Source organism: Antechinus flavipes, chromosome 4 (genome assembly GCF_016432865.1).
Source record: "Antechinus flavipes isolate AdamAnt ecotype Samford, QLD, Australia chromosome 4, AdamAnt_v2, whole genome shotgun sequence".
In the NCBI taxonomy this organism is placed as follows: Eukaryota; Metazoa; Chordata; class Mammalia; order Dasyuromorphia; family Dasyuridae; genus Antechinus; species Antechinus flavipes.
Genome location: NC_067401.1, coordinates 78,195,893 through 78,212,047, shown reverse-complemented (window position 1 = coordinate 78,212,047; position 16,155 = coordinate 78,195,893). Strand labels below are relative to the sequence as shown.

The 16,155-nt window shown below is 38.4% G+C and overlaps 1 protein-coding gene and 1 long non-coding RNA gene across 2 annotated transcripts in view; one reads left to right on the top strand and one right to left on the bottom strand.

The window, feature by feature from the left end:
- Positions 1 to 642: 642 nt before the first annotated feature.
- On the bottom strand, positions 643 to 8,532 carry LOC127559525 (uncharacterized). Its single transcript, XR_007953157.1, has 2 exons — positions 8,007 to 8,532; positions 643 to 4,425 (listed from the first exon to the last, which is right to left on the bottom strand). It is a non-coding gene; the product is annotated as an uncharacterized LOC127559525 (long non-coding RNA).
- Positions 8,533 to 8,691: 159 nt separating this feature from the next.
- The window catches only part of TP53BP2 (tumor protein p53 binding protein 2), a 65,603-nt gene continuing 58,139 nt past the window's right edge, over positions 8,692 to 16,155 (top strand). The window contains exon 1 of the mRNA XM_051993377.1: positions 8,692 to 8,991. Within this exon, the coding sequence (XP_051849337.1) occupies positions 8,965 to 8,991 (27 nt within the window). The 5' untranslated portion in view covers positions 8,692 to 8,964. The remainder of the gene's footprint in view (positions 8,992 to 16,155) is intronic.

The window sequence follows — 16,155 nt, the reverse complement described above, 5'->3', positions numbered from 1 at the left end:
CAGATTATTTTTTTAATTAAAGCTTTTTATTTTCAAAACATATGCATGGGTAATTTTCAACATTTACCCTTGCAAAACCTTGTATTCCAAATTTTTTTCCTCCCTTCTCTCTACCCCCTCCCCTAGATGGCAAATAATCTAATATATGTTAAACATGTGTAATTCTTCTACACATATTTCTACAATTATCATGCTGCACAAGAAATATCAAATTAAAAACTTAAAAAAAAAAAAGAAAAAGAAATCAAAATGCAAGCAAACAACAAAAAAGTGAAAATGCTATGTTGTGATCCACATTCATTTTCCGCAGTCCTCTCTCTGGGTGCAGATGGCTCTCTTCCTCATAAGATCATTGGAATTGGACTGAATCATCTCTTTGTTGAGAAGAGCCATGTCCATCAGAATCGATCATTGTATAATCTTGTTGCTATATATAATGTTCTTCTGATTCTTCTCACTTTACTTAGCATTTCATATAAGTCTCTCTAGGACTCTCTGAAATCATCCTACTGATCATTAAACAGGTTATTTATAATGAGAGTGGAATAATGTGACTGACAGTTACATACTGCTTTTAGGTTTGTAAAGTGATATTATAGATATCTGACTTAATATACACAAATGAAAGTGAAGAGTCATGGATTATGTTAAGGTTATGAACTCAGAGAGCCAGAAACTTTTAATTTATTGAAAAATTATTAAGCATTAATATGGGCATGCCACTGTGTTGGGGATTGAAGAAAAAAAAAATAAATTTCTTGTCCTTTCAGGAGTTCATTTTTTTTTTTTTTTTGGAAGAAAGGGGCACAACATATACACAAATAAGTAAATATGAAGTATTTACCAAAGTATGCAAGGTAATAGAGAGTAAGGGTGAAAGAAGGATGATAATTGACAAATGGAGGGATCAATAAACGTTTTGTATAGGACTGTTATCTAAATAGTACTCAGAAGGAACCTAAGGATTCTGCCATTTAGATATGAGGAGGGAATATATTCCCAAAATAGCAACCATTTGTGCAGAGACCTAGAGGCAGGAAATAAAAGGACTATTTCAAAAGTATAAATGAAATAACATTAAATAAGTAAGGAAACACTGGTGGAATCCAGACTGTGTAAGGATCATATGAGAATTTTTTGTTTTTTGTAATGGGCTGAGGCTTGAGTTGATGCACTGAGGTCCCAAGCACATGAGGCTAAATAGTAATTGGACCATACTCTATTAATATATAAGCTTGGAGAAAGAATGGCCCCCACCCACTCTTTGTGCAAGTCCTGTTGTGTTGTATAGGAAATGACGATTTTGGTGGGTGGAGGCAGGGGAGTGGAAAAGTAAGGGGAAAGGAGAGCTCAGATCTCTCTCTCTCTCTCTTTTTTCTGTTTGTTTCTCTTCTTCTTTTTGCTTTTTGCTGAGGCAGTTGGGGTTAAGTGACTTGCTCATGGTCACACAACCAGGAATTGTTAAGTGTCTGAGGCTGGATTTGAACTCAGGTCCTCCTGACTTCAGGGCTGGTGCTCTACCCACTGAGCCATCTCCTCCCCTTCCTTTTCCACTCCCCTGCCTCCACCCACCAAAATCGTCATTTCCTATACAACACATCAGGACTTGCACAAAGAGTGGGTGGGGGCCATTCTTTCTCCAAGCTTATATATTAATAGAGTATGGTCCAATTACTATTTAGCCTCATGTGCTTGGGACCTCAGTGCATCAACTCAAGCCTCAGCCCATTACAGTATTTTATCTTAAAGCCAACAGAAAATCATTGAATATTTTTGATTTAGTGTTAGAAGTAGGTTGGGCAGGGGGGAGGAAGATGACATAGATCTGTGTTTTAAGAATGCCAGTTTCTAAACTGTTTAAATGATGGAAGAGAGTGGAGTGAAGAAACTGGCCATTGTACTGCAATCATGCAGTCAAATGATCAGAAAGGGACTGAACTGAGTAGAGGTTGAGTTGGGATTATAGACAAGAAAACGTGCAAAAACGAATACGTAAAATCAGTAAGACTTAGTAACTGCTTGGATAACCAATAGCAAGTACTTATTAAGCATTGACTAAGTGCGCTGCATCATGACAAATGCAGAGTATTTGTAGGGGAATTAATGTGAAAGTCCCTGCCCTCAAGGATCTTACATTCTTTTTTTTTTTTTTTTGAAATTTATTTTTATTATTTTTTAAATAACTTTTTATTGACAGAACTCATTCCAGGGTAATTTTTTTTACAGCATTATCCCTTGCACTCACTTCTGTTCCGATTTTTCCCCTCCCTCCCTCCACCCCCTCCCCCAGATGGCAAGCAGTCCTTTACATGTTGAATAGGTTACAGTATTGTAGTTGCTTCTGTCCATCTTTGATCAAATGAAACTGAATTAGCTCTCTTTATCGAAGATATCCACTTCCATCAGAATACATCCTCAAACAGTGTCGTTGTTGAGTTATATAATAAGGATCTTACATTCTAATAGAGAAGAAAATATGCGTACTTTCTCAATCTACAGAATAATAGATTGGGTTCTCAGAGCATTTCTGGCTACTGTTCCCCTCAGGGTTTTAGGAGTAGCCTTAATGGACAAGGGTAGTTTTCTAATGCTGTCACTTATAAGCTCCAACCAGTATGGTTCCTATTCATTATTAATTGATATCAGTCAGCCAGACTTATTATTTTTAAAGAAATGGATATTTACTAAGGAAGTACAGTAATAGCATTTGTTATAAAATAGTCTCCCCCTCCCTTCTGGCAAGCTGGGGAGATGTTTTCTTACAGAGTGGATTCAAGGTTAGAGAACACATGTAATAAAGTGGTAAATATTAGCTCTGAGTTGCTAGAAAGAAGTCTTTCCACTCCACTCTTCTCTTAAAGGGTTTCCATGAAGTTTTCCCTAGGTATAGGTTCCTTGTAGCCTTCTAAAGTACTTTCCTCAAGGAAAGTATGTTTCCATGTTTCTTAGTTCCTAATGCAGTGCTATTGTCAGCCACTGCTATTTTAGGGACACTCATATTTGCAAGTGAGAAGTTTCAAATATTCTGACTTTTTAAAGTTTGAAATCTCATTTTGGGATCAAGTGACATGCTTTTGTAAACTTCTGTTTTTCCTTCTCCTCTCTTCCCACTCTAGTCATTTTCTCTCAGCATTTTAGTTTCTCTCAGCTATTCTGTCAGTGGGCTGGTTTACTACTAGAATGCCTAATTTTGAACTAATTTGTTTTACTGTTTTATCAAACCAATCCCCAAACATTTCTTGTGTTTTTTTATTGTTCAGTCATGGCCAATTCTCTGTGATCTCATTTGGAGTTTTCTTGACTAATATACTGAAATTTCCCCTTTCCAGCTTATTTTACACATGAGGAAACTGGATTAGGTGACTTGACCAGGATCACACAGCTAATAAGTGTTTGAACCTAGATATGAACCAGGTTCTCCTGACTCCAGGACAGCACTTCATCCATTGTAACACCTAGCTGTTCCCTCTTATATTTACATTTACCTCATAGTTCTATTTAATCTCAGTTAAGAAGTCTGAGCCTCTGTATTTCAATTAGAGTGAGGTAGACTCCCAATATTAAAGAGAAAACAAGTAAAATGCAAAAGAGATATAAAGTAAACTTGGGGAGAGTGTCCCTAGCAACTGGGGATACCAGGAAAGGACTTATGCAGAAGGTAGCATTTGGGCTGAGTCTTTTTTTTTTTTTTTTTTTTTTTATGTAGCACTTTTTTTTTTTTTTAATTTTTATTTATTTATTTATTTGTTTATTATAACTTTTTATTGACAGAGCCCATGCCTGGGTAATTTTTTTTACAACATTATCCCTTGCACTCACTTCTGTTCTGACTTCTCCCCTCCCTCTCTTCACCCCCTCCCCCAGATGGCAAGCAGTCCTATACAAGTTAAAAATATCACAGTGTATTCTAGACACAATGTATGTGTGCCGAACCGAACAGTTCTCTTGTTGCACAGGAAGAATTGGATTCAGAAGGTAAAAATAACCTGGGAAGAAAGACAAAAATGCAAGCAGTTTACATTCATTTCCCAGTGTTCTTTCTTTGGGTGTATCTGCTTCTGTCCATCCTTGATCAATTGAAACGGAGTTAGGTCTCTTTGTCAAAGAAATCCACTTCCATCAGAATACATTCTCATACAGTATCGTTGTTGAGATATATAATGATCTCCTGGTTCTGCTCATTTCACTTAGCATCAGTTCATGCAAGTCTCTCCAAGTCTCTCTGTATTCATCCTGCTGGTCATTTCTTACAGAACAATAATATTCCCATAACATTCATATACCATAATTTACTAAACCATTCTCCAATTGATGGGCATCCATTCATTTTCCAGTTTCTAGTTTGGGCTGAGTCTTAAAAGGAACTTATGATTTCCATTATGCAGAAGTGAGGACAGAGTGCATCTTATACACTGGGGATACCCTCTGCAAAGGCAAAGAGATGAAGGGCTGTGTATGAGAAACAAGCAAGTAGGTAATTTGATTAGGGTAGAGAGTGCATAGAGGAGAGTACTGAATTATAAATCTGGAAAGGTAGAATAGGGCCAAATTATTAAGAACTTTCTATTACAAGAGTTTACATTTTATTCTGGAGGTTATAAGGAGTCACTGGAGTTTAAGTAGGATGCAGCATGGTCAGATCTGCACTGTTGGAAAATCAGTGTGGCAACTGTATGAAATAATGAACTAGACTAGTAAAGAGATACGAGAGGCAGAGAAACCAATTAGAAGATGACTGAAATAGTCAAGGAGAGCAGTAATGGGAGTTTTACTAAGATAATGCCTGTCTGTGTGAGTAGAAAAGGGAGGAGTTGTATATGAAAGTGGTAGAAAGAAGGTAAGCATGACAGGTTTATATAAGGTAAGTGAGGAATATAGGATTAAAAAACAAAGTTTTGAAAACAGATAACTGGAAGGATAATGATGCCCTTAACAATAATAGGAAAGTTTAGAAGAGTGGTACATTTTTTTCGGAAAGTTACTAAGTTCTTTTTTGTATGTTGAGTTTGATATGTCTATATGAAAAACCTTGAAGTGTTCCAAAGACAGTTGGTAGTGTGGGACCAGAGCTCAGGAGAATAATTATGATTAGATATATAGTTCTGGTAATCAGTTGCATAGCGATGGGAATTGATGAGATTAAAAGATGAGAGACTCTACAGAGAAAAAAAATAGAGCCTAGGACAGAACCTTGGGGCATACTCACAATTTTTAGGTATGAAATAATGATCTAGAAAAGAAGTCTGAGAAGGAGAGGTCAGCTAAGCATGAGAAGGACAAAATGAGAGCTGTGACAGGAAAAATCAAGAGTCTAGAGAGGATCCAAGAAAAGGAAAAATCAGAATTTAGAGAGGATCCAAGAAAAAAGTATGATCAATAGTGTTAAATGCTAGAGATTTCTCCTTCCCTCCCTCCCTCCATCCATAAATCTACCCATCCATCCATCCAAATATGTGTGTATACATACACACACACACACACACACATACAGAATAGGTCTACACACATGTAATGTATTTACTTGGTATCTACATTATGTAGTATACATTATTTATTAGTATATAATATACATGAGGTTGAAGAAGGAAGTCATGGATGATTCCAGAGCTGGAAATCTGGGTGGGCATTGATAATAGAGGAAAGTAGTTTAGGACTGATTATATAGAAACTGAAATAAGGCAGGTAGGTTCAGGGGTGAGAATAGAAGATAATGAGTTCTATTTGGGGGATGCTAATTTGGGAGACTAATTAGACATATGGTAGCTAGGTGGTACAGTGAATAGAATGTTGAGCCTGAAACCAGGAAGACTCATCTTCCTGAATTTAAATGGGGCCTTACTTACTAGCTGTGTGGCCCTAGGCAAGTGATTTATTCTATTTGACTCAGTTCTTATCTATAAAAGGAATTGGAGAAGGAAATGGCAAATCACTGCATCATCTTTGCCAAGAAAACCCCCAAATGGGGTCACAAAGAGTTGGACATGACTGATAAAATTGGTCAACAATATTGCACATGTAGGAGAAAAGTATCCAAAAGACAGTTAATGATGGGGTACTAATGTTCAGGAAAGAGATTCTGAATCTGAATATTTAGGAATCATTTGGAGAGATATTTGCATTGAGCCTGTGAGGCTCAATTTTGATATAGATAATATATATCTATATCTGTCTAATCTATTTTATATATTTACCATCTATCTATCTATCTATATCTGTCTGTCTGTCTGTCTGTCCTTCTGTATAAGGTATACCCTAAGAGTGTGTGAAGAGCTTGTGAGGAAAACCAAACATAATGCTCTAGGAAACTTTGAAGAGGGATAGAAAAAACACTTTCTCTTAAGGAAATTTCTCTTGGGGCCTTAGGGAAGATTTCAACAGATAAGAAAGATCTTAACAGGAAGAAAAAAGAATTCCAGGTATCGAGACCAACCTTTTCAAATGTGTAAAAGAAGGTAGGAGATAATTAAGATCAAGGTGCAGATAATGGAATATAGTGTGGAAATAGATTGGGCCTGGATTGTGGAAGAGCTTAAAAGTTATATGGGGGAATTTCTATTTTGTGCTTTAGGTAATGGGGAATCACTAAGGGTTTTCAGCAGGGGGCATCTCCTGGTCAGACCTGTGCATTTTGGAATGCTTTTATAGGTCGGCGATCATTTTCTTTATGCAGCAAAAGGGTAAGGACTTTTGACAGGAAAGTACTGGATGAGATGATTCCATGTACCAGGGAGGCTTATTTTACTTCAGTGTAACTTACAGTCTTATTAAATTGTTTGGAACCTTAACATGACACACAATTGGTGAGTGCCAGAGGCCAGACTTAAACTAAGTTCTTGCTGACTCCAATGCCAGTTCTCTATGCCCTCAAGTTCCACAAATGTTGAGTTCACGATGAAAATCCTCGGCACTTTGTATGGATTCCCATGGTGAATTTATGGGAAGTAGAGGAAGAGAGAGGGGAATATAGATATAGCTTGTAATTGGAGGAAATAACTACATCAATAAGGTTTGGGATCTTCCTGGCTCAGAAGCTGACTGTACTACTTTCACAGCTCAAAGCTGGGAGAAACAACTTGTTTATAAGGCACTTGAGGGTTTACAAAATTGCTTGTCTCACTATCCTATAAGGCAGTGAGGCAACATATTATTTCTCTCTTTAGTTTACATAGATAAGGTAAAAGGGTAAGTGATTTGCCCATAGTCACACTAGTAGATGGTCTAGGTAATACTTTTTTTCTAACCAACATGGATATGTCATAAGACACTATCTCATTTTTTTGCAACGTAGTTCTTTAGTATGAGACTTAGTCCCCTGAAAGTCTGCATTAATTATTTTGCACTAAGAATAAGGTTTAGACTCAGAAACCCGTTGAAATCCGCTTACTAGCTAAGCTCAGTGTGAGAATTTACACCTCAGAAATTGGCAACTCCCCCAAATCCGGGCGTAATTTATTGTTCTTTGATTGTCTAGACTTGAGAAAGTGATGAAGAAAATGTTAATAATGGAGATTAAAACTTTAAAAAGTGCGTCGTGGGCGTTAAACATTTGCTAGCACCTGGGGCAGCGAAAAAAAAAAATCAAACTAGAACAATCAGGTAGGTCCTTTCCAGGAAGAGCTCTCCAAGTCCATTCCTGGCAGAGACAAAAGTCTCCTTTTTTGCAAGACCGAGGCAGGCAGTCCCGGTACTTCAGGTCAGTTAAGTTGTGTAATTGACTTAGCCTGTTCCTCCCACCGCGGTGTAATGTCCCCATCTGGAACACGGTGGCACTCCCCGGGTGGGAAGGGAGCCAAGTTGGGGCACCGCTCCCAGACGGATCATTCATGGAAATGGGACACATATGCCTTTGAGAAAATGGGGCCGAGTGTCCCCAGAGGACTAACCGGGGACACTTGAAACCCACTCCCCTCTTGGGAATGTTACGAGTAACTGTGGCCTTTTCGCGGTTCTTCCGTTCGGGGAGGAGGCTCTGAGGAGACCCTGGCCCGCAAGGGGGTCTTTCCTACCTCTTCTCCTCCAGGAGCTTGCCCGTTGGGGTACATTACGCAGGATTAGAGGAGCCCCTATTCGGGGTGTCGCGCTTCCTAGGCACTCCGAGAAGTTATAGCTTCTCCAGGAATCCAGGGAAACACCACACGTTTAATTTGTCCCAGGTCCCACTCAGGGTCAAATAAATGGCGGTAGGTGCTCCCGAAGGCAGGACGGCTTCAGCTGCACTCACGGCCCCTCCTCGGCGTTTAGGGAGGGCGTGGAATCAAGCTGCTGTGGCGCTCCGCCCAGAAAATCCGAGCTTGCGCGCGCTCGCGCCACTTCCCGGGCCCAGGGGTGCGCGCCCTTAGCGCCGCTCCCCACATATTCCTCACTCGCTTTGCCCCACCCTTCACCTTGCGCTCGGCGGCGCGCGCGCGCCCTGTACTCCACGGCGCGTTCTCGCCCCCTGTACTCCACGGCGCGTTCTCGCCCCTATGCTTTTGTCTTGAAACCCGGCGCGTTCCCCGCCCTGATTTGAGGTTCGCGAGCGGGGGCGCGCGCGCGCCCATAGGCCCCTTCCCCGAGGTGCCGCTGCTTCTGCTCCGCCTCCTCCCATCACGTAGGGCGGGGCCAGCGGCGCGGCTGGGCGGGGGCGGGGCCGGAGCCGGGGCGGGCCCCGGGATTAGTGGGTTTCGGAGCGGAGGTGGGAGCCGGAGCTGCTGGAGCCGCCGGAGCCGCTGAAGAGACAAAGCCGCGGCGTGGGGGCGCTGCCACTCAGGAGGGGGTGGTCCCGAGGGGGCGCGGAGGCCTCCTTTCTCGGGCGGTAGGTTCCGTGTGGCTGCCGCCGTCGGCCTGAACCATTCGCCTCTCCTTGCAACAGGTCCGGCCTCCCCCGCCCCACCGTCCCCGGCCCCAGCCCGGGCCAAATCCTGGTCTTCGGGGTCGTGTCTCCGCGCTCACCGGGCGGGGTCTCCAGCCCGGCCCCCCGCTTCGATGCGGTTCGGATCCAAAATGATGCCGGTGAGTGCGGAGCGTTTCCGGAAGAGTGAACACGAGAGTGGGCGTCTGAGAGGGGTGGAAGGTATTGGGGGTCCAGGCCTGGGTTTGTTTTCTGGGACGGCGCCCAGCGGGGGGGCTAGCGGATGCGGGGAAGGCTCCTTGCCCCCCTCCGCCGCCATTCCTGCGGGCTGCTCCGGCCTCTGCCCCACCTGTTTGTGTCGGCGGGGTTGGGAGGTGGGCCGGCGCCTCCCTTCTTTACTTTCCTCCCCAGGCTCTCACCTCTTGTCTGATGGAGGCCTCGGGAGCCTTGGAGATTACCGCGGGGGGAGGGGGGGGAAGAATCGCGATTCGGGGACCTGCGAGTGTATTCCTGCACTTTCCTACTTACCTCCTCGCCGGGGGAAGCGAGCCCCTACCCTGGAATTTACAGAGGAGTTGCACTGGTTGAAACTCAAAAAAGTTTAACTTTTCGATCAATAGTAGCGTATTAATTTAATTTACTGATGCTGTGAATAGGGATCCTTGGCCCCTGCCCAATTTTAAGCAGAACTTGGATTTGATAGCTATCTCTACACTCCTATCTCTTCTTGGAAATTGACTTTGGAAAAGTCATTCTTAGCCTTTAATTAGGACGACTCTTGCCTTTCTCCTCATCTTCCTACTCTACAGTTGGTAATTTGGATATTCATGAATCCTCTATGTTCCTTCATTTTGATTCCTAAGATCTTTGGGGGTTAAGATTGTGACTTTTGTTTTGAGAGTTCGACAGGTTCTTGAAATAACTATTAGTTGTATGTAACAGGTATACAACAGGCCTAAAGTTGGGGTGCTGGATGGAGAAGAGAAACCTTCACTTCTGAAGTGTTGGATGTTTTTCACTTAATGGCAGTGTCACCAGGTCTAATTCAATGAATGTTGTATATTTCAGCACACTTGTTTGTTTATGAAACTTTGTAGTTTCATCTAGCCCAGTGCCGTGCACCAAATTCTTATTAATGGTTGAGGTAATGATAGTGTGAGAATCAAATGTTAAGAAAAACTGTATCCAAGGGGTTTTGTATACCTGAAATCATAGAATGCAATTGTTAACACTTGCCCGATCTGGCTTCAAATGTTTCTATGTGGAACTTTTGAAATAGCTTCTCTACTGTGTTTATATTAATATGTGAAATAGTGTCCTTAAACTTTTAAAGTTCTAATCATATGTTTTAAAAAGAAAAGAAAAGAAAACAAACAAACAAAAAAAAAAAACTAATGTGACTTTGTTACTTTCCTGGATGAATAGTATGATTTCCCACAGGTCACTGAATTTCATTGGCAGATTTATGAAAAAACTTAAAATTTTCTTTGTAATTGGGATTCTTTGTAATATCAAATGAGATATTATTTGTAAAGCACGAAACACCTTTTTTCCTTCCTTCCCTTCTTAATTGTACCTGTGTTTAGTAGGATCTTTCATTTCCCTTTGTCCCTTAACCATTAGGAGACCAGAAAAGATGTTTATAAGAATGGCAGAATACACAAGTTTGACATCTGTCTGTTCAGTGCCAAAACTAGTGTGGGTAACAAATTTGAAATGCCTTAATGAATCGTCAGGATATTTTAAATTTGTCATTCTCAAACAAAACTCCAAAAGAAAACAGAAGGAAAAGCATACTTAAAGAAGCATTGGGTGCTGAAATTTCACACAATGAAATTTCAAAGTAAATTTTAATTTTAACAAATTTTTCTTTATTATTATTAGAGAACTTAATCTAGAAATACAAATTAGCATTTATACACTTTGTGGGGGGAGGGGTGTCATGAACTCCTTTGGCAGTCTAGAATGCAAATTATTCTACCAGAAAATTGAAATTTATAAACTGCTAAGGTGATTTAAATGTCAAAATAGGCCCTGAAATTGATCCAGAATCCAAGTTTTGAGAAAGAAAAAATGAAATTCCTTTTTCAAAAGTATAATGTTAAATAATTAGAATTTTCTACTTTAATTTTACTCCTAAGTGAAATGTGATGGCAGCTCTTTTGTTTAATCTACATGAAGCACTCACTGACTGAACTTCGGTATGAATTGGGAGTACAAATGAAATTTTCCACTTTCACTGACTTTGAATGTAATTCTATCTTGATAAGATCAGAGATCTTTGGATGAAGATGAGAGAAATGTAATAGATAGCTTTTTCAAATGGTTATGGAGTTTGAGGAGAGGTATCCTGGTTCATTTTACATTTTGATTACATAGGACTTGTCATAGATTTTCAGTTGGGAGGTAATTTAAAATGATCTAGGTCAACCTCATTTTACAGATCAGGAAACTGAGGCCCATAAGTTCATGCAAAATGTAATACCTGACATTCAGATTTCAAATTTAGGTCTATATATACCAAATCTAGCATTCTTTAATTGCATTGTATATATTTTCAATGAATTAAAACATTTGGTAATGAAATTAAAACTTATAATTTAATCTTTTGATTCACAGATTCTTTCAGGATATTGCAATGCTTCAGACAGCATTGTATTTACACTGGTTCAAAATTTCCCATGATTTTTAATAACACATCTGTGGTATTGTATGGCAGATATCATAACATAAGATTCCAAATTTCTTCCCTCCCCTCCCCCCCCCCCCCCCACTGGTCATTATTATGACCAATATGATATTTATTCAAAGACAGATTCTAAGACAAGCCCTTTTTAGACTGAGATGTAATTCTCAAAGATTAAATTTTGGGTTAAATGAATCATTTGAAAAAAATGTACAAATCTTACTTTTACATGCTGATAATTTATCATCATTTGTTGCAGGAGTACTCAAACTTTTTAAATAGGGGGCCAGTTCACTGTCCCTCACATTGTTGAATGGCCGGACTATAGTAAAAACAAAAACTTTGTTTTGTGGGCCTTTAAATAAAGAAACTTCATAGCCCTGGGCGAGGGGGATAATCTTCCTCAACTGCCGCATCTGGCCTGCAGGCTGTAGTTTGAGGACCCCTGATTTGTTGGATTATGACAGCTTTCATAGTAGTTAGATTGTCACTTTTAGTTTTCACTATATTTGGTGCCATCTTAGAAAGTAGTTTGATTTTTTTCAGAGGATTTGTAAAGCACAAGTATATAGTGTTGAAATATACCTCACTTTTAAATTTATTAATGAGTGAGTATTTCTAGAAGAGACCTTGAAAAGTCTCTTAAAATCATGCCTTACTTCTAAGAAGACATCCTTGAAAAATGTTTATTTGAACATTTTGCCAGAGTAATTTAGTCCTAAAATAGCTTGGGTATATTTAACTATTTTCATGGAATTCATAAGTGCCACTCTGGGGATAATGGAATAATCTTGCAACTTGGGAAAATTTTGGAGTAAAATAAAAACATTTGGTGTTTTACATAGAAAAATCACATTTAACTATTTATGATGTCTGCATATTAAAAACTTTTTTTTTATAAAGAAAGATTTATTGTGTTTTTTTTTTTTTTTTTTTTTTTGGTTTATAAAGTTTTTCAGAATGTAATCAAATACATTATTGAGATCCTGGATTCTTACCAAGCAACTATGTGCATAATTTTAAGTTTAATATTTGAGGAATAAGATAATCAGTCTTGAAATGTTGTTGTGGTTATAAAATGCAGGTAGATTGGGTAATGCTAGTCCATCTTATTTTTTAAAACTTCACAAAGATAGATGCCTTAAGTTTTTATCGTCATTGTATTTCATTGTCTCACAACTTTTGAACTTCTTGTGCTTCATTTCTGGCCCTGCTTTTAGTTGAAAATTCAAGTAAATAGATCACCAAATATCAGGGACTTGATTGGGTTCAGAGAACTGTATAAGAGGGTCTGAGAAAATAGAGTTTTGATAAGCCATTGTATAGCTGCATGCCATTACTCATATATCTTCATATACTTGGTATTTTTTGTACTTGGTATTTTTTTTTAATATCACCTCTAATATGGCTTTCACATAGCAAATAATTCCAAGCAATAGGGAGAAGGTAACATGACATAGGAATTTTAGAATCCAGACTTTTGTTCTTTGATTTTGATACTGTTGCCAAATTTAGCATCATTTAAGTACTTGTCTTGATGTGATTGTGTCTTAGTTGCCTTAGAATCCATTTTTTAAAAATTGTTGAGGATTTTGTAATCGAAGACATTGACAAATGAAAATACAGACAATTGAGTACATAGTGAAATTACTATTAAAAATCATGTTAGTAAAGGAGTTATGTGTATTTTGTTAGATGGTGGGATGTCATAAAAATTGCTTGTGCATATAGGAAATGAGTCACAACTAATTTATCTTCTTTCTAGTCAGTTGGGGAGCCTTCATGAAAGAGGTGAGATTTTAGATACTACTTGATGGAAGAAAAAGAGAGACCTTGCAAAGACTAGGTTGGGATTTGGGATGAGGTGAGAGTTGTGTTATTGGAGGAAGTCTGCCAGATCATTTTGGAAAGAGGCTTTAGTATGTCTGTCCTTTACTCTGGAAAGCAGAAATAATTCATGCCAAAGAGATGTTAAGATGATTAATGAAATAATGTTCAAAAGCACAGGAGATTCTTGGATAATGGGCACTATAGAAATGCTGGTTATTTTAAAAAATAAATAAAATAATCTTTTAAAAATGCTGGATAAGCAGTTTCGTAAAACTAGAAACTGTGGCCATTGACAGATGTTTTCTTACATATAATGTCTTATGCAAAAAAATATATATATATTGTTTTGGGTTGACTCTTACCTGAAAAATTTCCCTAATGGTATTAATTTAGCCAAAAATGGCTTCATTTACAAATGCTTATTTTAGTTGTTTTGCCTACTAAATATATATTTTAGCATTTTTTATTCAGTTTTAAAAATTGCATCTTTGCAGAATTCTCCTAGGACACAAGTGCAGAAACTTAGCACATCACTATAATAAAATTAAAATCTAGAGCAGCATCAGTTAAGATCTTAATTACCCCTCTCCCCCAAGGAATTTTAGTGCTGCCCTGCTAGTAAAAAACAAGTAGATTAGCAGAGAACTATAAAATGGTATGTCAGTGCTCTTCAGACGATGGTTCTTCACACACTTTTTGTAATGTTTTGTGATTCTGTAAGATCTTTATTTTCTAACTAGAATATTAACTTTTACAATAAATCAGGTGATAGATAATTTGTGTTGGTTATAAATGATTTAAAAGTTGTGCATATATGAATACAATTGTAGATAAAAATAGGAAATCCTTCTTCCTGATTAGGTTCAAACCAGTAGACCTCTTACCAATGAAAATGATGAAAAGGAAGGGAGGTAGTTACTAATTTTTTAGAACTAGAGTAATAAGGAAGGATTTGTAACCCTTCAGGCTGGAATTCAATATGGGGTATTATGGATCAAAATCTTGTGATCCTGAGCCTTTTATAAGCAAAACTGTCTATTATTATTATATTTTCTTCCCCACCTTATAGCATGATTGAATGAATTAAGATACTGCATCAGTAGGTTCTATTGTCTTTTATTATAACAGAACTCAGGGTTGATGAGCAAGAAGGAAAAAGGGGAAGAGGAAAAGAGAAGGATGCATAGGATTGTGGACAAAAGATGTGAGGAACAGGGATATGATAGACTTCTACTCATTTGTTTGCGACTGTAAGAGAAATCATCAGAATGGCCTGTTTGAGAACAGAACAGTATTGCACAGGTACTTAGAAAATGTAAAACAACCTAGACCTAGAAGAAAGTTCAAGAACTTCAGGTATGTGTTTTGAGAATTGATTTCCACTTAAATCCACTTGATGCTTAAGTGAAAAGCAAAGACAGTTTTCTAAGTTCATATCAGAGTAGTCAGATTAAACAAAACACAGTGTTTGAGACTTTGTTATTTATTTAACTTTGAAGACAGTGCAAGTTATTAAGTTTAGAAGTTTCTTGATTTCTCATGGAATGGTCATATACTATCAGAATTCTGAATCATAGATGCTTATAGAACAGGGAATTTGAAATTAATTAAAAGATTTACTTAAATAATTTGTAAATTCTGGTGATGACTTTATTCTTCTCACCTCTTATATTAAATATTCATAGGAGTCAGTAAACAGTTATTAAGTGCCCATTCTGTATATGCTAAGGTGTTAGAGAGACAGAGTCAAAAGACAGGCTCTGTCCTCAAGAAACTCACTATATAATGAAGAAGGCACCAAGCAAACAAATATGAACAGACAAGCTATATACAGGATGAGTAGGGAAATAATTAAAGAGAGAAAGAATTAGAGTTAAGAGGGTTTGGGAAAGACTTCTTCTAGAAGATGTGATTTTTAGCTGGGAATTGAAGAAAGTCTTGGAAGCTTGTAGGTGGAGATAAGGAGAGCAATCCAGTTATTGGAGAACATACTCAAAGCTGAAAGATGGAGCCTTATTTTTTTTTTAAATTTAATTTTTATTTAATAATTACTTTATATTGACACTCGTTTCTGTTCTGATTTTTTTTTTTCCCTCCCTCCCTCCACCCCCTCCCCTAGATGGCAAGCAGTCCTTTATATGTTGGATATGTTGCAGTATATCCTAGATACAATATATGTTTGCAGAACCGAACAGTTCTCTTGTTGCATAGGGAGAATTGGATTCAGAAGGTATAAATAACCCGGGAAGAAAAACAAAAATGCAGATAGTTCAATGGAGCCTTATTTTCAAGGAACAGTCAGTAGGCCATTATCAGTGGAATAAAGAGTACATGGCAGGAAGTAAAATATAAGAACATAGGAAAGATAGAAGAGAGCTAGGTTAAAAAGGGCTTTGAATGCCAGAGGATTTTTGTATTTGATCCTGGAGATGATAGGGAGCCACTGGAGTTTGAGAAGTGAGGTGACATGATCACACCTGTGCTTTAAGAAAGCCACTTTGGTGACTGAATAGAGCATGGATTGGAATGGGAAGAAACTGCAGGCAGACAGACTGAGTAAGCAGGAGGCTATTGCAATGATCCAGGTATGCTATGATGATGATCTGCACTAGAGTGGTGACAGGTATCAGAGGAGAGAATGAATATTTTTTGGGAGATTGCAAAGGAGAAACGGTTAGGTTTTTGCAACAAATTGAATATCTTGGTATGAGAAGTAGTGAGAGAATTGCAAGGTTTCAAGTCTAAGGATCTGGGAGGTTGGTATACCTTATGTAGCAATAAGAAAATTAGAAAGATGGTACTTTGGGGG